We start from the raw sequence: 26,131 nt of genomic DNA, 5'->3' as shown, positions 1-26,131 counted from the left end.
AAGAAATGTTCATATTTAAAATTTTTGAATATCCTCATAACATATTTTTCCAGGTAGGACTAGCTCATGTAGGTAATGTAAGAATCAAAAATCTTACTGCAGTTTGGTAGTATGAATTGATTCTTTGATATAGCAAAGATCTTGTGACATCAGAAACTAGAATAGATTTTCTGTATATGAACCTGTGCATCTTATCAGAATTTTCTTTGAAAGCCAGAGTCAGAAGGTTGTTCTAATACACTTTTGTCACAGGTCTGTTTGGAATTAAGTTTAAAATGATGCAAAGTGGATTGTGTGATTTGAAGAGGGGGGGAAAAAAAAAAAAGTAGTGTGCACATTGCTTCAGTGTCTTCCGCAGGAGCCTGATTTATAAGGTCTCCTCTCCAGTTCCATTGTTATGGGTGTTTTTAACTCAGACCTTTCTCTTTGAATTTTAGGGACTTCACCTGATTACAGTGAAAAGAAATTTTGGTTTTGAGAAGATACAAATAATGTTATTTGCAAAGTGGAGGTGGCATCTATTCAGAAACTAGTTAAATTATCCTTATGAGACTAGTAACTTGGAAAACTCACTAACATATTTAACAAGTATTACACAGTTTGCAGGTGTCATACCCTTCACATCTTTGAAGGTTAACAGCTAAGACAAGGCCTAATGTCAAACTGAGAATCACTTTTCTTTAATGTTTTCTAGCAAATTTTAAACTGTCTTGGTTTATTTCTTAAATGTATCTTCCTAGCTGATGCAAGACTGAAAAGAAAACACTTGCGATTGCAAATACTTGTGTTTACTGAAGTAGTTTGCTGCTCCTGTGCTTGCTACAGAACAGCAAATGGGTAGCTCAAATCCTGTGACTGCTGCCTGAGTCTTCTCCAGGCTAGGAAAACCGCTTCTTGAATGAAATGTTATGTACAGGCAAATATTTGTTGTAGCTGCAGTGCTGATTATTTCCAGAGAAGAGAAACCTTATTCCAGTGACATGACAGACTCCATTTGTTACTGTGTGTAGCACAGACACTGTGGCAACAGTAAGGTAGAAAATGTTAGTTAATCCTGCATTGCTTTTGAAGAGGTGGAACCCTGCCTTGTGCTACCACGTTTTTGGTCTGTATCTTGGTGGAGCCACTGCACAAAGCATTGTGACTCAGGTAGGTTATTGCACATAAAAAGTTATATAATACACAAAGCACGCAGTATTTGTTAATATCCGCATTGGATGATGTGCATAGAGCCTAGCTATTAAAATACTATGTAAGACTGGAATAGGATGGCAGCAGATGGTGCTATAATCAAAGACAAAAATACTTTAAAAAAAAAAAAAAACCTTTCTCAAATACTAAGACTAAAGATATTCCAGAAAGAAATTTTCTCTTGTATTAACATAATAATGTGTAAATTTTTTTAAAGTTTTTATTTAGGCATATAACAATTTCTCTTAAAGTAGCATAGCTGAATAGCAAACCTGGCATGGGGCTGAGGGGATGGGCCTTGCTTTTTCGGGTTTTCTGTCAGCTGTGGTGCAAGCTCGAGCACTGGAGGGCAGCAGGGAGAAGGCAGGCGGCGGCACTGCCGGCGCCCTGGCAAGGCTGTCGCGGTGGCTGCCCCCAGGGGCTCGCTGGCCCTGCCTGCCGTCTGGCCCCCCCTAGCTGGAAGCTGCCGAAAAGATGCTGCTGGAATCTATGGAGAATGATGCAAATTAGCCCCAAAACGTATGTATGAAGATATGCTACATGCTTTATGTCTTTTTAATTCCTGTATGTGCTGAAAAGGCCCTGGAGGAAGTCAGTAAGGGACAGTGCAGTGTTCCCAAAGAGGGTGTCAAAAAGGAAGCAGAATTGCTATGTCTGTACAAAACATGCAGCTGCTGAGAGACGTTCTGTGGGGAAAGACTGGAAGTTCCCATGGAAGCTAAACTACTTTCTTTTTACAGCCTTTTTAACATCTGAAGCTTCAGTAGGCCTGCATGAGACCTCTCAGGTGTTGCCGTTCAGCTCATTTAGGCATTCCTTGTGTAGTTTGTGTGCTGAAGTAAAACTAGGATAGCAGTCTGACTTTGGTCAAATGAACGGATGCTGGCCAGGTCTTGGCAATTACTATGCCTTTCTGTCTGACCTTGGGACCAGGGTTTAGTTGTTTATCTGCTTACTCCTTAATTTGGCTCACAGACTGTAATAAATCTGAAAGTGATCTGGGCTTTGAATCCTTGTTTACCCCCTCCCTTCCCCAAACCAAAACAGCACCATGCAACCCAAGCATAAATAAACCTTTATAATGGCATATTTTATGAAAGGTGAAATCTGTAATTTGTATCTGATGAAGTCTCTAAATCTCTTAAGTTATTGGTAAAGATACCAAAAAATACTCTGATAGCTTGTAATCTAAACAAAATAATAAAGTTAGTTCTCCCTGCCTTGTAGTTTTTACAAGACTTATTTGAATTCATAATGAGTTTTCATCCAATTGAAATACAGTATTATATTGAATACCTAGAATGACTGAACTTCATGCAAAACAGAAGCTTATTCTGACTTAAGGCAAGAGAAAGACAACTTGGAAGTCCATACTCACCATCAACAGGGTATTCTGTAAACACTGAAGAGATGATGTTCAGACTTTGAACATTATTTTTCCTAGAAATGTGTAATTCTTTTAAAATAAAATGTTGTAATTTTTGTGATGTTTTTGTACACTTGTTTTAAGGTGCATAAGAGTTACTGCTGCTGTTGGATAGTAATTCTATATTAAATATAAGATCCTGTAGAGAGAGGTTTATTATTTTGAATGATGTCATGTGATTTTATTTTACTAAATAGGTATCACTTCAAGTATGCATGAGAGACAATGACTAAATAGGTAATACGCAGTGTCTTCCTTCTTCTTTTTCTTCTTTTAAGAGCAAATTTAAATACTGTTGCTAGGATCCTTGGTATTTTGGGGATAGCAGCTGAGTTTGATATCCCAGACTTTCAACCCAGCAGAAAATGAGCTGACTGCCTCCTGAGTTCTCAGGTTCTTCAAGACAGCAGTGGAGTTTTTCAGAAATAACGATTCTCTCCCATGTTCTTTGAATTGCAATCAGCTGAACTCTCTCTGCTTTCCTATGGCCATACGATATTTTTTTTCCCCTCCAGTTTTAAAGCATTCTGAAGCTGGAGTCTTCAGGTTATATTGGGGATTTGAGCATATCCATCTTATCATTACTTGTACTGAAGCCAGAACAGCCATAAACCTTATTTCAAAGAAAGCAAAAAAACTACATTGAGCCTTCTCTTCAAACACTAGGCCTTGGAGGCAGTCTGGTCAAAATATATTATTCCTAGTGCTTTGTATAGCTTAGTTGTCATCTCATCTCATTTATTATTCACTTTGAGAAAGCAAAAAGACAAACAAACAAAAAAAAGACAAACAAAAAACAATTTTTCCTTACAGGTAAAATTCTTCAGCTATTGTGGATCAGATATTTACCCAAGCAACAGGCAAAAGTGAAGGTCTCAGCTGACCCTCAATGACCAGAGCTGTAACACCAGTCACTTTTGTATTATGTGTAAAAAGTAATGACAATGCTTTGATTATCTGGCACCCTGACTTAAAAAAAAGTTGTGTGGGGAATTTTGACTCAAAATCTCAGAAAGTTTGAACAGGACTTAGCGCTACCAAGCTGATAAATGCCTTCTCTTGTCAGAGAAGATCAAACTCTCTTGGCTCATTCTCTGTTAATATACGTTCTTCCAATCAGGATAAGGAAACAAATCTAACACCAAAATGAAAGCACACAGATGACAACTGCTTATGTTTGAATACTTATCTGTATACATTACAAAACCCAAGATGTATACTTATATGCATTACCAAAAAATTGCAAGTTACCAATTTCACTAAAATTGCTTTGTTCACTAGTAGCAAAACAAGCTAAATTAGTCAGATGATTCGTTCTAAATAACTCTGATTGCCCTGAGAAATACACTGACAGCTGATAGCAACAGAATCTGGAAGCGGGAACTACACTATATAAACTGGCATAGTTTGCACTTGAATTCACTCCAAAGAGTATAGCTTTACAGATTGAGAGATGCACTTTCTTTACTGGAAATAAAAATAGAGAGGGTTGTTTTGTAGAATTCACTTAACATATTATATAAACTTGTGTTTGGATATCTGTGTCATAACAGATCAGAGTTTTCAGCAGTACGTTCTCAAATATGTTTGTATATTAAATTGGGAGAGGATGCATTTTTTTTTTCCACACAGAAAACCTGAGGGCCCCTATGTTTGCCTTTAGCCCTTCACTACAGTGTTTGGTGTCTCCCATGATACCACACTCAAAATCTCTTTATTCCTTCATTGTCCTTTTTTGTTTCTGTGTGCTTTAATAGCTTCTAACAAAGAGTACATACTTCGGAGAAAGTCACAAGATTTTGTGCTGTGTTATTTAAGGAAAGTAGTTCAACTTCTTGTTTGTGCCATGTCTCTTATCTTGTAGGAGTTTTATCTTAGACCCTCTAAATCAACTTCTAAACATCAAGACTGCAAAATGAGATTCTAAATGTCTATTGTAAACTTTGACAATCACTAACTTCCAGTGTGTTCCGAGCAGTATCTCTCTAGATGAGAGAAAAGAGAGATTTTAATAGGCCTGTTGTCTGTGTTAGTATATACATAGGGCAATGCGCTATGACTTGGTAGTAGAGTGGTGCTAACCTAGCCCATCGGAAGCTAATGTAGCTTGTTTTGCTCTTCTGGAGAGTTTCTTTGGTACGTTTGCAGAGCTCTGCACACCTGGGCATTGAGAAGGAGACTTGGTTATGGAGCTTCACAGCACTTGCAGTGTCCTGCATTCCACTGTGTTATGTTCTCTGGGAGAAGAACGTCTCCTCACAAGTTGCAGTAGGGGCAGAGATTAAACATTTACTGCTTTTGGTTTTGAGTCAGCATAGTAACTCTACTGTAGTTGAAGGCTCCTCTATAATTAGTGCTTGCGTTTTAATGACAGTTATCACAAATGACAGATCTGCATACGTTAAACTTCCAAAATATCTGGATTTTGTTGGCAGCTTGCTGTAAGATGCGCACCACTTCTCCAAGGCCTTGTCTCAACATGCACAAGTCTTAGTAACGCAAACTGGAAAAAAGACCTCTCTTGTGGGTAGACAGAGGTATAAAGTATTATGTATAAAAATGGAAAAGGAAATGCCAATATCAGTCTCTGTAACTACTTCTCTGCCATTCAGATATTTTTGGAGGGCATCATAATAGTAAAAATAATATTGTTACACACTTGAGACAACCTGTACTAAACTATGCCTGAACTTTAACTTCAGGAAAGCTAAGTTACTGTTAGCATGGGAAGTCGATACGGTTTAGATAAACCAATTCTCAAACAAAATAACAATCAAATAAAGTTAAATAAATAAGATGCCAGAGATAGGTAGTTGCTTTTAAACGTGTATTTTGTAATGTGTACTTTACCCTCTTGCAGGAACATAAACGGGCAGTGAGAGGGTCACAACTGATCAGAGAAGACACGATGGGTATCTATTTTCTTCTGCTAATTGTAGGGTTTTGCTGGGCCCAGTACAACCCCAATACTCAACCTAGGAGGACGACTATTGTGCATCTCTTTGAATGGCGCTGGGCCGATATCGCTCTTGAGTGCGAATGCTATTTAGCTCCGAATGGATTCGGAGGAGTTCAGGTACGTTGTTTCCCAGCAGTAGGTAGTAAAATTGCTTCAATTTGTTTTTCAGAGCAAAATGTTCAATTTACCAAAGGACGGGTATTGGGAAAGAAAAAATAGAAAAATAGAAATTGGTAATCGGGTAGTAAATACTGACAAATACATTCCTAGGCAATCATTGTGTAAGAGTGAATTTATTTCATCGCTCCAAAGGGCATATGTTTTGCTCTCTGTACTATTTCATTTGGATGAATTAGAATTTCAGATTGCGAACTAAATCTTTATTTACTGTTTTGAAGAGTGAAGGAAGGATCCGTTATCCCCGTCTCACGTATCTATGTTTAGCTGCTTGATATATTTAAATCAAGGGAAACTTTTAAGAGCTAGACAAACATAAAATGACAGAGAAGGGCTCCCAGAGAGAATACTAGAGTGCTGAAGGTTTAAAAAAAAAAAAGCAATGAAAAAATCAAAACAAAAAACCCCTTAGGCTGCTAATTGTGTGCACCTAGACTGGCAGGTTTCTCTCTAAAGTCTAGTGTCAGAGTAAGCCATTAAAAGGCTCTGCTTTGCAGGAACGTGGGGTGAGTGAGCAGGCAGAAACTAACTGAAAGCAAGTGGTGGAGGTGAGTTGGTGAGAATCTGGGGCAGCTGCAGAGCAAGCATCTGTTCCAGTGGAACTAGTAGTGCCAGGTGGGTGCAGTGTTATGACTGGAGAGTAGTAACCTATTAAAGCATTTCAGTTTGTTGGCTTGCTCTGGAAAACTTGGTGAAAGAGTGCCGCAGCCTGTCTCTTGTAACCTGCGAGTTAAAAAGTTGGCCTGAGAACTTTCCTATGATTTTTTAAAAAATACATCTTTTCTTTGCAACCTTCTTTCCAGAGTCACAGGCGTGATTGATTTTAAACTGATTTTTCAAACTCTGCTATACTCCTGCATTCCTTTTTAATCCATGGCTGTGACAACCATATGAAAATCCATGGCCCTCGGAAAGAAAGTATTTACAGGTGCAAACTGCTGCTCAGCTTGTCACAAAGTTGTTGATGTAAAGTAAGCTGTAACCCAGAGATTTGTGACAGATATGTTAGGATCCAGATGGTTATGCCCAGAGACGTGAAGATGGCAGCAAAAGCTTGTTGCCCAAGAGGCATCCTTGGAAAGAGCCCATGAAAGGAAAAAGCTTATCTGGGAACTGTGAGAAGTCTCATTCTGTGTATGCTTCTATCTAGAACATTATAAAAATTACAAAGGAAAGTTGGATCTGTTTTAAATATGTTACTCAGTTTCTTGTTTTACAGTTGATTTCTGATTTTGGAGTATCTCTGTTGACCTAACCATTCAGATTTCAGGCACTTCTTTTGAGATAAGAGGCCTATGTACCCAAAGGGGATTAGGGACCTATGTCCATAAACATCATTTTATGGTATATTTCTACCTGCTGAAGGTCTGAACCCAAGTCTTTTTTTTCCAGTTGACTACAATGGGTGTAGAGGATACGGAGGATCCATGTGGACTAGGTATTGTGAGCTTCTTGGATTAAAGGGATCTGATTTTCTATTTTTAAGTTCTTTCTCTAACAATACTGAGCAAACATTAAGTAAACTATAATCAGTACCCTATTACGAAGAGACACCATTTTATTCATAGATTTCTCCTCCAAATGAAAATATTATCATTACTGATCCCTGGCGACCTTGGTGGGAAAGATACCAGCCAGTCAGCTACAAGCTCTGCACACGATCTGGAAATGAAACTGAATTTAGAGACATGGTGACCAGATGTAACAACGTTGGAGTAAGTGCTTTGCAAATCTTGTGTTAATAGTGCAAGAATATAGATGCCAGGAAATTTAGAAAGGACAACGTGGTAGCTTTGGAGCACGGCTGTTTGTTTCATTTACTTCATTTACTTTGTTTCATTTACTTATCTGTTGGCACGCACGTTGTATCACCACTGCTATGTAGGTTTAGGAAAACTATCTGACAACTTTAATAAAAGTGAAATATTTTAAATACAGAGCATGTTTGGAAGCAAGCGAGCAGAAGTAGGTGGATAAGACAGGAGATAAGAACAAGACAATGTTATTTAATCCGTGGTGCTGTGGGAAGTAGCATCCCCAAGTTGAAATGTGAATTTATTCTCTAGGTACCTATTTATGTGGATGCAGTAATCAACCATATGTGTGGAGCTAATGTTGGTGCTGGCAAGCATGCTACTTGTGGAAGCTATTTCAATGCAAAGACTGAAGATTTTCTAGCTGTGCCATACTCTGGCTGGGACTTTAATGACGGTAAATGTAAATCTAGAAGTGGAGACATTGAAAATTATCATGATGTATCGCAGGTAAACCTAGAACTATAAATATATTTTTCATATCTGTTGGTTCTTGGGCTGTTATTTCTTTGCTCCTCTTCACTGTCAGACAGAAAAGATGAAATGCTTCATGGAAAACCAGCCTAATTAATAATAGAGGTTTATCAGAATAGCGTTACTAATGTAAGTTCCGCTTTTTTAAAGGAATAGCTCTACCTTTTTACATATAGACAATGTACTTCGGTACTTTATAAAGACAATTTTAAAATTCTTAAAATCTATTTAGGGATTATTCTGTGTTTAAAAGGAAGGTTAAGATTATTATTATTGGACTCTTATTTATTATGTGGATGATACTAATCTTATATTTTTAGATTCCTCTTCTTAAGAAAGACGTGCTGGTTTGCAGATAAGAAGTCTATCTGTTCCTGTAGGTCAGATTATAAGATCAGGATTGCAATACTACAACAGAGCAAGTAATTATTTTAGAAAAATAAATAACTACTTTTCTCGAACCATGTCTTGTGCCCTTCAAATGTATTTAATCATTTTTAAATCTAAGTTTAGGAGAGAGGATTTTTTGGAAGCTAGAAGAAGGGGGACTTTAAATGTCCAAGGAATCTTGAGCAGTTCTTGAGGAGCATCTGAAATGCGGGATCTTTGGTACATGTTGCGATATAGGCTGAGGTCTCTCTCTCCAGGTGGATGTGCATAGCCATGGAAAACCACCCTAAATGTTATTAAACATATACAGAATGTACTGAAATACTCTTCTAAAATATATTGTTTTGATGAAAGTATATGCCCCTCATTTTGTGTTTGCAGGAAACAAAAATAAAAAGGGTCAAGGAAAAGGGCTTAGTGTTTAGTAAAGCTATATAACTCAAGACTTTTTAAAATTTTGAAATATCACTACTAGAAGTCTTTCCTGCATTAAAGAAGAAATGGGTGCAAATGAAGAGAGTAATGAATCTGTACCTTGTACACCGGAATAAAAATAATACATTGTTTGTGCCTCATACTTGCATTAAAAAGCTGATAGTAGATTTAATGTTTTGTTTCTGTTGTTGTATTTCTTCTGCACTTACAGCTGTGCAGGCTGGGTGAATGCAGACTGCTAGATGCCCCTTCTATGCAGATGTAAATAACAGTCCAAGGCACAAAATATGCATGGTAGAAAACAACTAGTGGAAGTTTTATTTTGGCATTGTATTGTAGACAATAAAATTAAAAAAAAAATTGGAATGCTATTTTCATTTGTTAGGTGAAAAATAATTCATATCAAAATTTTTATATAGGTCCGTGACTGTCGCTTGGTTAGCCTTCTTGATCTGGCTCTGGAGAAGGACTATGTGCGCTCAAAAATTATGGAGTACATGAACTATCTCATTGATATTGGTGTAGCAGGCTTCCGGATTGATGCTGCTAAGCATATGTGGCCTGAGGATCTGAAGGCAATTTTAGACAAGCTGCACAACCTAAATACTAACTGGTTTTCTCCAGGATCTAAACCTTTCGTATACCAGGAGGTAATGAATTTTCGTAAACTCACTTGACAGGTACCTTTTTGCAAATACACGGTAGGCTTAGTCCTGCTCTTGTAGCTGTGCTTTGCTTAAACTGGGACTGAGCACCTATCAGACTGAAGATCTATAGAAACTGATTCTAAGATTTAATAACCACATTTTCAGATCTCTAATCTACCTGCTAATGGACATTGACATGCAAAATGCCTCAATTGTTTGGGACCTTCTGAGCTGATAACCCGGAAATTTCAGTTGAGATGAAATTTACTGCATTTAAGTTTTTGTAAAAACTTGATTGACTTCAGAAAGAGATGAATTCACTCTGTGGTTTTTGTATTCCAAAAGATGGCATAACCAGTGTTTCTTGAAATTTCAAATTTGTCTTACATCTCAGTAACAAATTCTAGGAACAACTGAGAAACTAGTAACTATTGGTTTCAGTCAGCAGAAGTTAAAGTCACTAGACATATTTTATTAAATCATGTTACCTATAAGGTCCAAGGGAAATTCATTTTACATCTCTAGCAGGAAAGAAAGCAGAAAGTTAGCAGGAAGGAAAGTTTTCTTTTTCCTGTACCAGGTAATGGACTGCAAATGTGCTTAGCAGATTAAAAAACTTACTTCTCTTGATGTGAGGCATGAACTAAGGTCCACGGCTGTACACTGTACTCTTCTTCTTCTTCTTTTTTATTCTTTTTTTTTTTTTTTTTTGGTGATCAGGCTGGCATAGATCCCTACTTTCTCTTTCCTGTACCAGGTAATTGACTTGGGTGGAGAGCCGATCACATGCAGTCAGTACTTTGGAAATGGCCGAGTGACAGAATTCAAATACGGTGCAAAGCTGGGGACGGTGATCCGCAAGTGGAATGGCGAAAAGATGGCCTACTTAAAGTAAGGGTGACCGTCCTGTGACCTCTGCAGCATAAGGCAGCTGGACACGCGGCTTGACAGGGTGGCCTGAAGCCTTTGTCTTTTTGGGTAGGAACTGGGGAGAAGGCTGGGGCTTTGTGCCTTCTGACAGAGCCCTGGTCTTTGTGGATAATCACGATAACCAGCGAGGTCACGGGGCTGGTGGAGCTTCGATTCTAACCTTCTGGGATGCCAGGTAAGAGATGCCGTTGCGTGGGTGATGCTGCTTTTGTGGGTTTTCTCCCTGGTCTGATGCCCCTTTCCACGACACATTACATTTTGGTCTTACAGGCTTTACAAAATGGCAGTTGGTTTCATGCTGGCTCATCCATATGGGTTCACGCGGGTAATGTCAAGCTTTAGGTGGCCAAGACATTTTGAAAATGGAAAGGTAAGTTGATAAAGGTGAAGATCAAATCGCTGTGCACAAAAAGATCAGAACAGAGCCAGTGCACCAGTCAAGTCCAGTTAGGCTTGTAAATCATAAGTGATTTCTGTGTCGTGGGCTTGATCTACCTGTTGGAAATGCAGTGTTACCTTTAGCTTTCCTCTCCAGTTGGTATCTCTGCGTTTTCAGCAGGAATAGTAAAACTTCTCTTTTTAATGAAAGGATGTTAATGACTGGTACGGACCACCAAGTAACTCAGATGGCTCAACGAAATCCGTTACAATTAATGCGGACTCCACCTGTGGCAACGACTGGGTTTGTGAACATCGCTGGCGTCAAATAAGGTAGGGCGCCGTGGGGAAAAATTCAGCAAAAGCCGTTAGTTTTGCATCATGTTCCTCGCTGCTTTAGAGCTCTTGCAGTTAGAGCAACAGCCGTTCTTTGCGCCTCCAGGAACATGGTTATCTTCCGTAACGTGGTGGATGGTGAGCCTTTCTCCAACTGGTGGGACAACAACAGCAATCAGGTGGCTTTTGGACGTGGTAGTAAAGGATTCATCGTCTTTAATAATGATGATTGGTAAGTTGTGGGGTTGAAGAGAAGCACGGTGCCTCAAGCGCCATCTGACAGAAAGATGATGTGTTGGGAAGGGGAATGTCTTGGCAGTAGGACGCAGTCGGGTGCAGGAGATGTGGTAATACCGAATCTGAGGCTTAAGGATCTGAAGTGAGTATCTGGAGGTGTAGGAATGGCCCGTTGGTGTTTTTGAGGTGCCAGTCATATTCTCTCCGTCCCTCTCCCTCTGAGAAACTATGGCCGTGGCTCGAGTAATGCCCACAGGTCGGAGTAGTAGCGGCTGCAGTTTTGGCAGCTGTGAGAGAAAAGGGAACTCTCTCACCTCTCTCATGCCATCCAGTCTGAATGGGTTGGACAGTCACAGTTCTAATCGCTGCTGACAGTGTGTGTCCTGCTGTGAAGCTCGGTGAACCGTTTGATTTTGTCCCATACTCCTTTTTTTGATGACTGGTGGTATCCGTGCAGCCTGAGTTAGAGTCCTGCGCTGCGTTCCTGGTCTAGAGGGCCAAAAGGAGAGGGTAGGAGGCGATAACCGGAATAACCCGAGAACTCTCTCCCATTCAATTGCCCTTCAAAGTGAGGGACTAGCATCAGACTCGGAAGTCCTTGAGGTGGTTTGCAGTACCTGTTTTGAAAAACTGAGCATGCACTCGTTTTCACATAGGCACATGAATGTGGATTTGTACACGGGACTGCCTGCTGGGACCTACTGTGATGTCATTTCTGGACAGAAGGAGGGCAGCAGGTGTACTGGAATACAGGTGTACGTTTCTGGTAATGGAAAGGCCAACTTCCAGATCAGTAACAATGCTGAAGACCCATTCATTGCAATTCACGTTGGTGCTAAATTGTAACTCCAGTGAAATGTGTTTCTGCAATGTCTCTGACTATGCAACCGCCTTGTATCAAGAATGAGTGATTCTCTGCATCTAGCGAATAATAAATGGGCTTTAAACTAATGGGTAATGCTTCTTCTTTTAATGCATTGGATTGTGACTTTCTCGCGTCATGCTTAGTGGCAGGGCAACGGTAAGTTTTAAGGAAGTGCTGGCAATGTGACAGCGTGCTTCCCTGATCGCAGGAACACCGGGAAAAAAGCTTGGGAAGGCGCTTATTTCCAAGGCTGATGCGTGCACGCTCATCACGTGCTGAGGAGTAGCCACGTTGCGGCCGGTCAGCTGCTAGCTGCGTGTATCCGCACAAAATCGTGATGCCTTTCTGGTGACAAACCAAACAAGCGTCTGGCTCGGCAGAGCCCAGTGGCCTGCTCCAAGGAGACCTTCACGGTGGCTATTCCAAAAGTCTATGCGAAGGGAGATGTTTATCCGGGCTTCGCTTAGACGTTGTGAGAGTGGCATAAGCACAGCACCGTCTCCACGGTGCGTTACATTTGATAGTTCTGTAATATCTCGCCTAATTATGGAGCCTGAGCGCAGAATGGGCAGCTCTCACAATTTTACTGTCAGCCACGAGACAATCCGCAGATAAATGTGAGCGTGCCACCCTTACTTTAAAGTGCAATGCCTATTTGGGACCAAGCCCTTGACGTGACCCAACCTGCAAAGGCCAATGGGAAAGGCATCCCAAGCGTTAGCGGTTTTGAGAGCAAGGTATACTTTGGAAGGCTGTTTCCCGTTTCTGGAGGGAGGGAGGGAGAGTGTGTGTGTGTGTGTGTGTGTGTGTGTGTGTTGGGGAGGGATTGGCTCAGAACGCGCTCAAGGGCTCAGGGCGTTTGGCAATGTAGTCGTGGTGGGGGAGCACGGGGCGGGGAAAGGCAGTGTCCCTGGCCCACAGCTGGACCTATCATTTCCCTTGGTAGGGGTGGCTAGAGCCAGCTTGCTGAGGGCAGAGGGCCTGCCGGCCTGATGCGGCCTTTGGATCTGCTCCCTGGAAAGGTGTCCAAGACTGGGGAGCCCCACGTGGAAGGAGTGAGGAGGAGAGGCTGGTTTGCAGCAGCAGCAGCAGTTAACAGCCATTGCAACGCTGCCTTTTCGCCCTGGGATCAGATGCGGGAGCCCTCCTGCACCTCTGAAACAGACTGGCTCCGCCGGCTCTTTTTGGGTCAGCCTAGCCCTGTTTGTCAGAGCCATGCTGACAGTGAACTACAGCCCTTGGAAACCGGGTGATGCTGTTGTTAGCTATTACTCAGAGACCACGTAACCCGGCATCTAACACTTGGTCTAGCCATAAAGATGATTGCTGTTTTCTTCTCAACCCCCTCCAGCTACTGTGGCAAGTGATTGCCCTGAGAGACATGGCCCTGAGGAGTCCATGAATAAACAGGAGGAAAGAAGGTGCCGAACAGGGAGAGGGAAGAGTCTGTGCCTGCAAACAGTTGGGCATCCGCTTTTCACGGATGCTGGAAGGCAGTGAGTATTTTGCCTGCTGAAGCCATTGTAGGTTGAGCCTTAGTTCTGCCTCTAACGCTGGAATTGATTGCAATGTGGAGGAAGAAATCACGAGGCAGTCTTGCTGGGGGTAAGCAAAAAGCTGCTTGGACCGAGACGTTGACTGCTTTGAAAGGACCAGGCCTGAGCCCCAGGTTTGCAGGGGGCCTTTTTATTTTACGGAGGCAATTCTGGCCCACTGCTTTACAGAGAGGCGCAAGGTAGGCAAACTGTAAGGAAGCAGCGTTGTCATCCAGAACAACAGCAGGTCTCTCAGATGGGTCGTGAACGGGTCAGCTGTCTTCCTCGTCTTCAAGTCACTCCCAGAATTATTATCATTAGACAAATTTCACCATGGTTTTCACGACTCCATTTTATACAAAAGAGGTGTCAGGAAGGCCTTGATTTTATATGCCTGGGCCAGTACCGAATGAAAATCTGCAGTGTGTGGGGGTATTTTCTCCTGTTAAAGTGCAGCATTTTCCAGGGCCAAGCAGGATGTCCAATTCGTTTGCTGAAGTGTAATATTTCCGAGTTTTGTGGCCACTATGCCATAGTGCATTATCTGTTGCAAAAGGAGTAGCGTGCCCTTGCTTTGTGGACACTGTGAGTTTTATAGAGCAACATCACCGCCTGAGGGCCCTAGTCCAGGGATTCTTTTGCTTGCCCTTTTCGCTTTAGGGGTATTTTTGGCCCCCTGCCTTACAGAGTAGCACATGGTAAGCTAACTAAGTTTCTCTCCTTCCTGTGCAGTTGCCTCATTCTTCCGTGAACGCCTCCTGTGCTCTTTTGTCTCCTTGGATCTATCTGAGCAGTGCAGTGCTGGTGCTTGCTCAAGAGAAAAACAGTTGTGCTACTCTGCTCGCCATGTACCCAAGCCCAAAGCATTGGGGGTAGCCCTTGCCAAAGTGCTCTTCCTAGCAAATGACTAAGCATTTACCTGAGTGTGCATCAGGATCCATCTCTTACCACGCTGGTTTCCACCACAGTAGCTTTGAGATTTTTTGCAGTGTTGGCAGTGTTTACAAGTTAAATCTGACTATCAGAGGTCGTTTTTGTTGCTGATCAGCTCCAATACTGTGAAGATTATAGATGGCGCTGAGAGGTACTTTTAAAGTACGTTTTGTCAGTAAATTAAGCTATGGACTTTACACTCCTAAGGACAGATGAAGTTTGGGCCCTGAGAAATAAAAGGGCAGCTCACAAGCTCAGATATTGCAGTGGCCTGCTCAAGGCTGAAATGGCACCAGGCTTGCCCTTAAACACGCAGCCACTCGAGTACTGTAGTGAGAAGGAAGTGGTCTTGAGGGAAGGGACTGTGAGAATGAGCAGAGCTGCAGGAAGACAGGCCCCAGGTTGGCTAGCATGCCGGGGCTGGGCAACTTCTAGAGAGAAGAAAAGCATCCCAAAGGAAGCTGCCCGGGTGAGCCTGTGGGAATTTGCCAAAGCGCTACACCTTTGGATCTATGCAAACTATGGATCACTGCCTGAGCAGCGTCCCTCTGGCTCTCTGCAGAAGGTGCCAAGCATGAGGGGAGCGGAGGCAGAGCTGCAACAAACGCTGATAAGGTGCCTAGTCTAGCGTAGGTGTGAGTAGAAAGCTTTAAATGTAGCCATGTTCTCTGTGTCAGAAATGATAGTTCACGTTAACTCTCTCTAACTAAGCACCTTGGAGACCGACCTCCCTAAGTCTATCACGTTCTATTTTAGTAGCTCATCTGTGAATGGTAGAAGTATTTTCACAATTTGGCCGTCACAAAGGCATTTGTGACACACCACAAGGGTGTTTGTTATTGTTTAGCCCAGCTAAATAGCAGTGAGGCAGACGATTGTCTTGAGATTGTTCTTGTGGGATAAAGAACAGTTTGACGCCGTTGGGTCTTGTGCGCGTATTGATGCTGCAGCTCCCTATTGGGAAGGTGCCGCCACTGCAGCATGGTCTCACTGGTATATTCATTGGGCAGGGGTGTTGTGCTAGGACCACATGGGGAAGTGCAGGAGCAGGCCTACTTTTTTTAGGTTTGTCGTTTAAAAGCTTGGGCAAATGGGACCTACTTCTGCTTTTTCTCCTGGAATGTAAGTTATGGGAAAGAGAGGGATGTACAGGACACAAGGATTTTATAGCAAGGGTCGGGCAGTAACGCTAGCAGTAGATGTATACACACACACACACATATATATATGTATATGCAGGAATGTATATGCATATATATACATATGAATATATATGCGGGAAAACAGGTCAGTTTCTAGTTATGCATCCATACTCTGAATCCAGCAGTCTCTGACCAGGTTCTTTTAGATATTGCCTGTGTTGAGGGGTGTGGAATGTTTAACTCTAGATTTGCTTGTTTGAAGATGTTTGGAGTTACAGGGGATTTTGATTTAGCAGAGTGATACAGCAATATACCGAAATGACAATGACAATGCAGGTGTAAGTTGCACTTGGCCAAATATGGCAATTGCAAGATACAGTTGAGTCACAATACAAATGGGATCCCCATTACCGATGTCTGGAATGTGCTCTCCGCCGTGATGCTGGGCATCCCCGGTCACCAGGAAGGAGTGCGTGGGTTGAAAGCATCTCAGGCCCATTGCTGTCTTCAAAGTCCTTGTGTAGTTGTTCAGCTTTTGTAGCCTGTGTTGGGCTGAGCCACGTATACACGCTCTCCCCCGGCACTGGTCTGGCTATCTCAGGGAGGCAGTCACGCTCCTCTGATTAACTCAGGGAAAACATTTACACAGCCAGTTGACCCACTCAGCTGCGATACAGTCAGCTGATCCACGCATCCAATATAGCCGTTTATCTAAAACAAAGGCCACCTTCTGGTTGGTCCCCTTTGTGTTGAGATAAATTCAGCGTTCTTTGCAACAGCTGTGGTCAGTCGCATCCTACCTTCTTCCCTGAGCACCGTTGGGTGCGTTGCCCTCGCCCACCTCCTCTGAGCCTTCTTCCACTGTTGGGGTTTATGGGTCGGTCACGTTATCCCTGCGATTCCCCTGTTGAAGGCTCCTGTCATGTCGTGTGATTCATCTGCTGTTGACCGACAGTGGCTGATCAGGTCCCTGGTTTTGCGCTGGTATAAATCCTGAGAGCTCGATGCTTTTGAATGCTGGTGAGTTCATTCCCATGAATGGGCTATTAAACATCTGGCTGTCCTTTAATTAGGTTCTTTTTGTGTTATCTTCCAGCCCTCCCCCCCGCCCCCCCCCCCCCCCCGGCATTGGAGGGCTCATATGTCATGTTTTTTAATAGACTTTTCAAAAATATTTTTCCTAATAAGACTTGAAAGAGTACAGTTTTGAATGTGGGTACGCTGCCCACAGGCTGCTCAGTTTACGATAACGTATATCGATGTGAAACAGTAGTTTATCTTCAGGTGCTGGGCAATTCAGGAAAGATCAAAAACGCTGAAAGGTACTCAGTCAGATAGCCAAATAATAACTGACAGTGTTTATCTGTGTGAAATCTGCCAGCTGCAATGGGAACTGTGTCATCGTGCAGGAGTATAAGTAGCCAGTGAGAAGACCACAGCCTTACACGGAAGACACCATGCAAGTCCTCCTCCTGCTCGCAGCTGTTGGGTTTTGCTGGGCCCAGTACAACCCCAATACTCAGCCTGGGAGGACCTCTATTGTGCATCTCTTTGAATGGCGCTGGGCTGATATTGCTCTTGAGTGCGAACGCTATCTAGCACCTTATGGATTTGGAGGAGTTCAGGTACGCTGTTTCCCAGCAGTAGGTAGTAAAATTGCTTTGTAGCACTTGATTAATATAATAAACCCAAATGTCTGAATCAGAGCCAGCAGATTCCCAGCAGCTGCTATGCTGAAGATGGCAATGGAAGCAGTATAAGCTGTTAGACACAACCCTAGCTCCTGCAAGGCTTGTTAGGTTGCATCTCTAGCAGATCAGTTACAGAGAGGCATGCTTTCCTCCGAAATTTGTTGCTTGCAGAGCTAAGATGTCTTCTTTGTCTTTTTCCAACGGACGTGCCTACCTACTGAGTTTTGGCTTTTCTAATGCCATCGCGGTTCCAGATAAAAAGTCCTGTCTGTAGCTTCAGCTCTGCAATGTGTGTGCCCTTCAAAAGTAAACCTGTGTTGGACCTGGGCAGCCCACAGGAACCAAAGTAAACTTCTTCATTGCCAGTCTACAGGATGGGCACCTCACAGACCAGAGCTTATGCTGGGGGAGAGGGAGCTTGGGTTGGCTTGCAGCCTGCTTCTCCTGGAAATCCAGAATAAATCTCAGTGCTGAGCACACGTTTTGTGCTTCAGAGCTAGAGTAAGAAAGAATTGATAGTTTATGAAGGTGCATCTTTTCCTCTGCAGGTTTCGCCTCCAAATGAAAACGTGATTATTACTAACCCCTACAGACCCTGGTGGGAAAGATACCAGCCAGTCAGCTACAAGCTCTGCACTCGCTCAGGAAATGAAAATGAATTTAGAGACATGGTGACCAGATGCAACAATGTTGGAGTAAGTGCCAGGAGGCAGTGAAAATAATATGGGTGGAAGTGCTGTTTTGGCTGAGGGAAGTTACTGCTCCCATTCCCAAAGGAGGCAGAGAATAAAGGAAAGGGGGGAGAAAGAGGAAGAACTAAAGGTGATGCAGCAGAACTCTGGCTATCACTTCACCACTCTTAAAAACCATACTGAAATGCAGTGACTGCTTTTCTAGGTTCGTATCTATGTGGATGCGGTTGTCAACCACATGTGTGGATCTGGGGCTGGCTCCGGCACCCATTCTACCTGCGGAAGCTACTTTAATGCTGGGAACAGAGACTTTCCAGCTGTGCCATACTCTGGCTGGGATTTCAATGATGGTAAATGCAGAACTGGAAGTGGAGAAATTGAAAATTACGGTGATGCTTCTCAGGTAACTTTCTATGACGCAAGTTTGACATCTGTTTTCTTGACCAGATTCATTGTTCCATTTCTTCTCTCCTGTTTCCTGTTGTGTAAACGTTACAGTGCAGCAAAAGAAAGGGAGGAGGTTATCCGAGTCACCTGACTAGTGACTAAAGTAACTAACGCCGGCTTCTGTTTGGGCAAGGTGCCGTTAGGTGCGTAATGTCATAAGACTTGAGAAATCAAGAAGCCTCCTCACCTGTTTAACGCGGGCATGAGCAGGAGCCTGTTCCTGAATTGAGTCCAAGGTACTCAGCTCAGCCGGCGAGCAGTTAGGGCTTGTAAGCGTAGCTGACACTGATAAGGAGCCCCTGTAGAAAATTGGCAGCCCAAAGTGTTGAGCCCTGTTTGAGTGTGTTGCTCTTTTCTGCACATTAAATCAGTGGTCGTTCTTTCTCAAGTTTAGAGCTCTTTACTGCATCCTCTTTGCCACTATTCACCATGCTATTTCTCATCCTAAATTCTGAAGACAGCTACGTGGGGGGAGATGATATCTCAGCGACTGCCCGACCTTGAGAATCAGGCTGTGTAATAACTTGGTGCACACTTTGGAAGAAGTCTCTTCTGTATGGTTGTGCTCTACAAACTGGGTAGATTTGACTAGTTGAGAAGCCCAAACATTTTATTGCAACATATGTGTTTTGTAGCCTGAAGGAGTGACACCTCCAAACTTTTCTGACAGGTCCGGGACTGCCGCTTGGTTGGCCTTCTGGATTTGGCTCTGGAGAAGGACTATGTGCGCTCCACTGTTGCTGGGTATATGAATCACCTCATTGATATTGGCGTAGCAGGCTTCCGGCTTGATGCTGCCAAGCATATGTGGCCTGGGGACATAAAAGCGTTCCTAGACAAGCTGCACAACCTAAACACTAACTGGTTTTCTTCAGGATCTAGACCTTTCATTTACCAAGAGGTAATCTCTTTTTTTTTTTTTTTTTTCCCCTCCCTGTTGTCTTCCTTTCTTTCCATCTTTCCCTTCCGCATGCAGCGGAATGGGAGAAATTATATGGGCTTGATCCTACAAACCCCAAAAGGCTGAGCCCTGCAGTCTAGCGGTCAGCAGTCCAAATTGAGACTTGCACTCCAGAATTGCAAGACGCCTTGGAACCTTCATGGAGCAGCTTGCTGGAGATGTCTAATAGTCATGTGACTGGGAGGGGATGGTGCAGTACATGATGACAACTGTACAGCCAAAGAAAGGGCTAACCACTTCTCTGGAGCAGACCTCCAAAAATGATGAATAGATTTGCTTTTTAAAAAAGCCTCGACCATAGATCATGGCTCACCTTTTTCCTGCCTTCATTCAGGCCTGTTTTCACATGTCTACAGCATGCTTTATCCTGAGTTAGGGTTGATTTACTCTTTTTCTTTGTTTTTTTTTTTTTTTTTTTTTTTTTGGTGATCAGGCTGGCATAGATCCCTACTTTCTCTTTCCTGTACCAGGTAATTGACTTGGGTGGAGAGCCGATCACATGCAGTCAGTACTTTGGAAATGGCCGAGTGACAGAATTCAAATACGGTGCAAAGCTGGGGACGGTGATCCGCAAGTGGAATGGCGAAAAGATGGCCTACTTAAAGTAAGGGTGACCGTCCTGTGACCTCTGCAGCATAAGGCAGCTGGACACGCGGCTTGACAGGGTGGCCTGAAGCCTTTGTCTTTTTGGGTAGGAACTGGGGAGAAGGCTGGGGCTTTGTGCCTTCTGACAGAGCCCTGGTCTTTGTGGATAATCACGATAACCAGCGAGGTCACGGGGCTGGTGGAGCTTCGATTCTAACCTTCTGGGATGCCAGGTAAGAGATGCCGTTGCGTGGGTGATGCTGCTTTTGTGGGTTTTCTCCCTGGTCTGATGCCCCTTTCCACGACACATTACATTTTGGTCTTACAGGCTTTACAAAATGGCAGTTGGTTTCATGCTGGCTCATCCATATGGGTTCACGCGGGTAATGTCAAGCTTTAGGTGGCCAAGACATTTTGAAAATGGAAAGGTAAGTTGATAAAGGTGAAGATCAAATCGCTGTGCACAAAAAGATCAGAACAGAGCCAGTGCACCAGTCAAGTCCAGTTAGGCTTGTAAATCATAAGTGATTTCTGTGTCGTGGGCTTGATCTACCTGTTGGAAATGCAGTGTTACCTTTAGCTTTCCTCTCCAGTTGGTATCTCTGCGTTTTCAGCAGGAATAGTAAAACTTCTCTTTTTAATGAAAGGATGTTAATGACTGGTACGGACCACCAAGTAACTCAGATGGCTCAACGAAATCCGTTACAATTAATGCGGACTCCACCTGTGGCAACGACTGGGTTTGTGAACATCGCTGGCGTCAAATAAGGTAGGGCGCCGTGGGGAAAAATTCAGCAAAAGCCGTTAGTTTTGCATCATGTTCCTCGCTGCTTTAGAGCTCTTGCAGTTAGAGCAACAGCTGTTCTTTGCGCCTCCAGGAACATGGTTATCTTCCGTAACGTGGTGGATGGTGAGCCTTTCTCCAACTGGTGGGACAACAACAGCAATCAGGTGGCTTTTGGACGTGGTAGTAAAGGATTCATCGTCTTTAATAATGATGATTGGTAAGTTGTGGGGTTGAAGAGAAGCACGGTGCCTCAAGCGCCATCTGACAGAAAGATGATGTGTTGGGAAGGGGAATGTCTTGGCAGTAGGACGCAGTCGGGTGCAGGAGATGTGGTAATACCGAATCTGAGGCTTAAGGATCTGAAGTGAGTATCTGGAGGTGTAGGAATGGCCCGTTGGTGTTTTTGAGGTGCCAGTCATATTCTCTCCGTCCCTCTCCCTCTGAGAAACTATGGCCGTGGCTCGAGTAATGCCCACAGGTCGGAGTAGTAGCGGCTGCAGTTTTGGCAGCTGTGAGAGAAAAGGGAACTCTCTCACCTCTCTCATGCCATCCAGTCTGAATGGGTTGGACAGTCACAGTTCTAATCGCTGCTGACAGTGTGTGTCCTGCTGTGAAGCTCGGTGAACCGTTTGATTTTGTCCCATACTCCTTTTTTTGATGACTGGTGGTATCCGTGCAGCCTGAGTTAGAGTCCTGCGCTGCGTTCCTGGTCTAGAGGGCCAAAAGGAGAGGGTAGGAGGCGATACCGGAATAACCCGAGAACTCTCTCCCATTCAATTGCCCTTCAAAGTGAGGGACTAGCATCAGACTCGGAAGTCCTTGAGGTGGTTTGCAGTACCTGTTTTGAAAAACTGAGCATGCACTCGTTTTCACATAGGCACATGAATGTGGATTTGTACACGGGACTGCCTGCTGGGACCTACTGTGATGTCATTTCTGGACAGAAGGAGGGCAGCAGGTGTACTGGAATACAGGTGTACGTTTCTGGTAATGGAAAGGCCAACTTCCAGATCAGTAACAATGCTGAAGACCCATTCATTGCAATTCACGTTGGTGCTAAATTGTAACTCCAGTGAAATGTGTTTCTGCAATGTCTCTGACTATGCAACCGCCTTGTATCAAGAATGAGTGATTCTCTGCATCTAGCGAATAATAAATGGGCTTTAAACTAATGGGTAATGCTTCTTCTTTTAATGCATTGGATTGTGACTTTCTCGCGTCATGCTTAGTGGCAGGGCAACGGTAAGTTTTAAGGAAGTGCTGGCAATGTGACAGCGTGCTTCCCTGATCGCAGGAACACCGGGAAAAAAGCTTGGGAAGGCGCTTATTTCCAAGGCTGATGCGTGCACGCTCATCACGTGCTGAGGAGTAGCCACGTTGCGGCCGGTCAGCTGCTAGCTGCGTGTATCCGCACAAAATCGTGATGCCTTTCTGGTGACAAACCAAACAAGCGTCTGGCTCGGCAGAGCCCAGTGGCCTGCTCCAAGGAGACCTTCACGGTGGCTATTCCAAAAGTCTATGCGAAGGGAGATGTTTATCCGGGCTTCGCTTAGACGTTGTGAGAGTGGCATAAGCACAGCACCGTCTCCACGGTGCGTTACATTTGATAGTTCTGTAATATCTCGCCTAATTATGGAGCCTGAGCGCAGAATGGGCAGCTCTCACAATTTTACTGTCGGCCACGAGACAATCCGCAGATAAATGTGAGCGTGCCGCCCTTACTTTAAAGTGCAATGCCTATTTGGGACCAAGCCCTTGACGTGACCCAACCTGCAAAGGCCAATGGGAAAGGCATCCCAAGCGTTAGCGGTTTTGAGAGCAAGGTATACTTTGGAAGGCTGTTTCCCGTTTCTGGAGGGAGGGAGGGAGAGTGTGTGTGTGTGTGTGTGTGTGTGTGTGTGTTGGGGAGGGATTGGCTCAGAACGCGCTCAAGGGCTCAGGGCGTTTGGCAATGTAGTCGTGGTGGGGGAGCACGGGGCGGGGAAAGGCAGTGTCCCTGGCCCACAGCTGGACCTATCATTTCCCTTGGTAGGGGTGGCTAGAGCCAGCTTGCTGAGGGCAGAGGGCCTGCCGGCCTGATGCGGCCTTTGGATCTGCTCCCTGGAAAGGTGTCCAAGACTGGGGAGCCCCACGTGGAAGGAGTGAGGAGGAGAGGCTGGTTTGCAGCAGCAGCAGCAGTTAACAGCCATTGCAACGCTGCCTTTTCGCCCTGGGATCAGATGCGGGAGCCCTCCTGCACCTCTGAAACAGACTGGCTCCGCCGGCTCTTTTTGGGTCAGCCTAGCCCTGTTTGTCAGAGCCATGCTGACAGTGAACTACAGCCCTTGGAAACCGGGTGATGCTGTTGTTAGCTATTACTCAGAGACCACGTAACCCGGCATCTAACACTTGGTCTAGCCATAAAGATGATTGCTGTTTTCTTCTCAACCCCCTCCAGCTACTGTGGCAAGTGATTGCCCTGAGAGACATGGCCCTGAGGAGTCCATGAATAAACAGGAGGAAAGAAGGTGCCGAACAGGGAGAGGGAAGAGTCTGTGCCTGCAAACAGTTGGGCATCCGCTTTTCACGGATGCTGGAAGGCAGTGAGTATTTTGCCTGCTGAAGCCATTGTAGGTTGAGCCTTAGTTCTGCCTCTAACGCTGGAATTGATTGCAATGTGGAGGAAGAAATCACGAGGCAGTCTTGCTGGGGGTAAGCAAAAAGCTGCTTGGACCGAGACGTTGACTGCTTTGAAAGGACCAGGCCTGAGCCCCAGGTTTGCAGGGGGCCTTTTTATTTTACGGAGGCAATTCTGGCCCACTGCTTTACAGAGAGGCGCAAGGTAGGCAAACTGTAAGGAAGCAGCGTTGTCATCCAGAACAACAGCAGGTCTCTCAGATGGGTCGTGAACGGGTCAGCTGTCTTCCTCGTCTTCAAGTCACTCCCAGAATTATTATCATTAGACAAATTTCACCATGGTTTTCACGACTCCATTTTATACAAAAGAGGTGTCAGGAAGGCCTTGATTTTATATGCCTGGGCCAGTACCGAATGAAAATCTGCAGTGTGTGGGGGTATTTTCTCCTGTTAAAGTGCAGCATTTTCCAGGGCCAAGCAGGATGTCCAATTCGTTTGCTGAAGTGTAATATTTCCGAGTTTTGTGGCCACTATGCCATAGTGCATTATCTGTTGCAAAAGGAGTAGCGCGCCCTTGCTTTGTGGACACTGTGAGTTTTATAGAGCAACATCACCGCCTGAGGGCCCTAGTCCAGGGATTCTTTTGCTTGCCCTTTTCGCTTTAGGGGTATTTTTGGCCCCCTGCCTTACAGAGTAGCACATGGTAAGCTAACTAAGTTTCTCTCCTTCCTGTGCAGTTGCCTCATTCTTCCGTGAACGCCTCCTGTGCTCTTTTGTCTCCTTGGATCTATCTGAGCAGTGCAGTGCTGGTGCTTGCTCAAGAGAAAAACAGTTGTGCTACTCTGCTCGCCATGTACCCAAGCCCAAAGCATTGGGGGTAGCCCTTGCCAAAGTGCTCTTCCTAGCAAATGACTAAGCATTTACCTGAGTGTGCATCAGGATCCATCTCTTACCACGCTGGTTTCCACCACAGTAGCTTTGAGATTTTTTGCAGTGTTGGCAGTGTTTACAAGTTAAATCTGACTATCAGAGGTCGTTTTTGTTGCTGATCAGCTCCAATACTGTGGAGATTATAGATGGCGCTGAGAGGTACTTTTAAAGTACGTTTTGTCAGTAAATTAAGCTATGGACTTTACACTCCTAAGGACAGATGAAGTTTGGGCCCTGAGAAATAAAAGGGCAGCTCACAAGCTCAGATATTGCAGTGGCCTGCTCAAGGCTGAAATGGCACCAGGCTTGCCCTTAAACACGCAGCCACTCGAGTACTGTAGTGAGAAGGAAGTGGTCTTGAGGGAAGGGACTGTGAGAATGAGCAGAGCTGCAGGAAGACAGGCCCCAGGTTGGCTAGCATGCCGGGGCTGGGCAACTTCTAGAGAGAAGAAAAGCATCCCAAAGGAAGCTGCCCGGGTGAGCCTGTGGGAATTTGCCAAAGCGCTACACCTTTGGATCTATGCAAACTATGGATCACTGCCTGAGCAGCGTCCCTCTGGTTCTCTGCAGAAGGTGCCAAGCATGAGGGGAGCGGAGGCAGAGCTGCAACAAACGCTGATAAGGTGCCTAGTCTAGCGTAGGTGTGAGTAGAAAGCTTTAAATGTAGCCATGTTCTCTGTGTCAGAAATGATAGTTCACGTTAACTCTCTCTAACTAAGCACCTTGGAGACCGACCTCCCTAAGTCTATCACGTTCTATTTTAGTAGCTCATCTGTGAATGGTAGAAGTATTTTCACAATTTGGCCGTCACAAAGGCATTTGTGACACACCACAAGGGTGTTTGTTATTGTTTAGCCCAGCTAAATAGCAGTGAGGCAGACGATTGTCTTGAGATTGTTCTTGTGGGATAAAGAACAGTTTGACGCCGTTGGGTCTTGTGCGCGCATTGATGCTGCAGCTCCCTATTGGGAAGGTGCCGCCACTGCAGCATGGTCTCACTGGTATATTCATTGGGCAGGGGTGTTGTGCTAGGACCACATGGGGAAGTGCAGGAGCAGGCCTACTTTTTTTAGGTTTGTCGTTTAAAAGCTTGGGCAAATGGGACCTACTTCTGCTTTTTCTCCTGGAATGTAAGTTATGGGAAAGAGAGGGATGTACAGGACACAAGGATTTTATAGCAAGGGTCGGGCAGTAACGCTAGCAGTAGATGTATACACACACACACATATATATATGTATATGCAGGAATGTATATGCATATATATATATATGAATATATATGCGGGAAAACAGGTCAGTTTCTAGTTATGCATCCATACTCTGAATTCAGCAGTCTCTGACCAGGTTCTTTTAGATATTGCCTGTGTTGAGGGGTGTGGAATGTTTAACTCTAGATTTGCTTGTTTGAAGATGTTTGGAGTTACAGGGGATTTTGATTTAGCAGAGTGATACAGCAATATACCGAAATGACAATGACAATGCAGGTGTAAGTTGCACTTGGCCAAATATGGCAATTGCAAGATACAGTTGAGTCACAATACAAATGGGATCCC

General features: G+C 44.1%; 2 protein-coding genes across 2 annotated transcripts; both read left to right on the top strand.

The window, feature by feature from the left end:
• The first annotated feature begins 5,483 nt into the window (after positions 1 to 5,483).
• LOC104140496 (pancreatic alpha-amylase-like) lies at positions 5,484 to 12,345 on the top strand. The gene is made up of 10 exons (XM_068952228.1): positions 5,484 to 5,693; positions 7,322 to 7,468; positions 7,820 to 8,017; positions 9,286 to 9,516; positions 10,271 to 10,404; positions 10,496 to 10,618; positions 10,714 to 10,813; positions 11,033 to 11,154; positions 11,264 to 11,389; positions 12,051 to 12,345. The coding sequence occupies exons 1-10, from the start codon at positions 5,526 to 5,528 to the stop codon at positions 12,238 to 12,240; spliced, it is 1,539 nt and encodes a 512-aa protein (XP_068808329.1). The 5' UTR covers positions 5,484 to 5,525; the 3' UTR covers positions 12,241 to 12,345.
• Positions 12,346 to 17,302: 4,957 nt separating this feature from the next.
• LOC138068036 (pancreatic alpha-amylase) lies at positions 17,303 to 22,204 on the top strand. Its single transcript, XM_068952597.1, has 10 exons — positions 17,303 to 17,494; positions 18,109 to 18,255; positions 18,458 to 18,655; positions 19,370 to 19,600; positions 20,131 to 20,264; positions 20,356 to 20,478; positions 20,574 to 20,673; positions 20,893 to 21,014; positions 21,124 to 21,249; positions 21,910 to 22,204. Exons 1-10 carry the CDS (start codon positions 17,327 to 17,329, stop codon positions 22,097 to 22,099), a joined length of 1,539 nt encoding a protein of 512 aa, XP_068808698.1. The 5' UTR covers positions 17,303 to 17,326; the 3' UTR covers positions 22,100 to 22,204.
• Positions 22,205 to 26,131: the final 3,927 nt, after the last annotated feature.

Source organism: Struthio camelus, chromosome 8, assembly GCF_040807025.1.
Source record: "Struthio camelus isolate bStrCam1 chromosome 8, bStrCam1.hap1, whole genome shotgun sequence".
NCBI classification, from domain to species: domain Eukaryota; kingdom Metazoa; phylum Chordata; class Aves; order Struthioniformes; family Struthionidae; genus Struthio; species Struthio camelus.
This window is presented reverse-complemented; position numbering and strand designations above follow the sequence as displayed.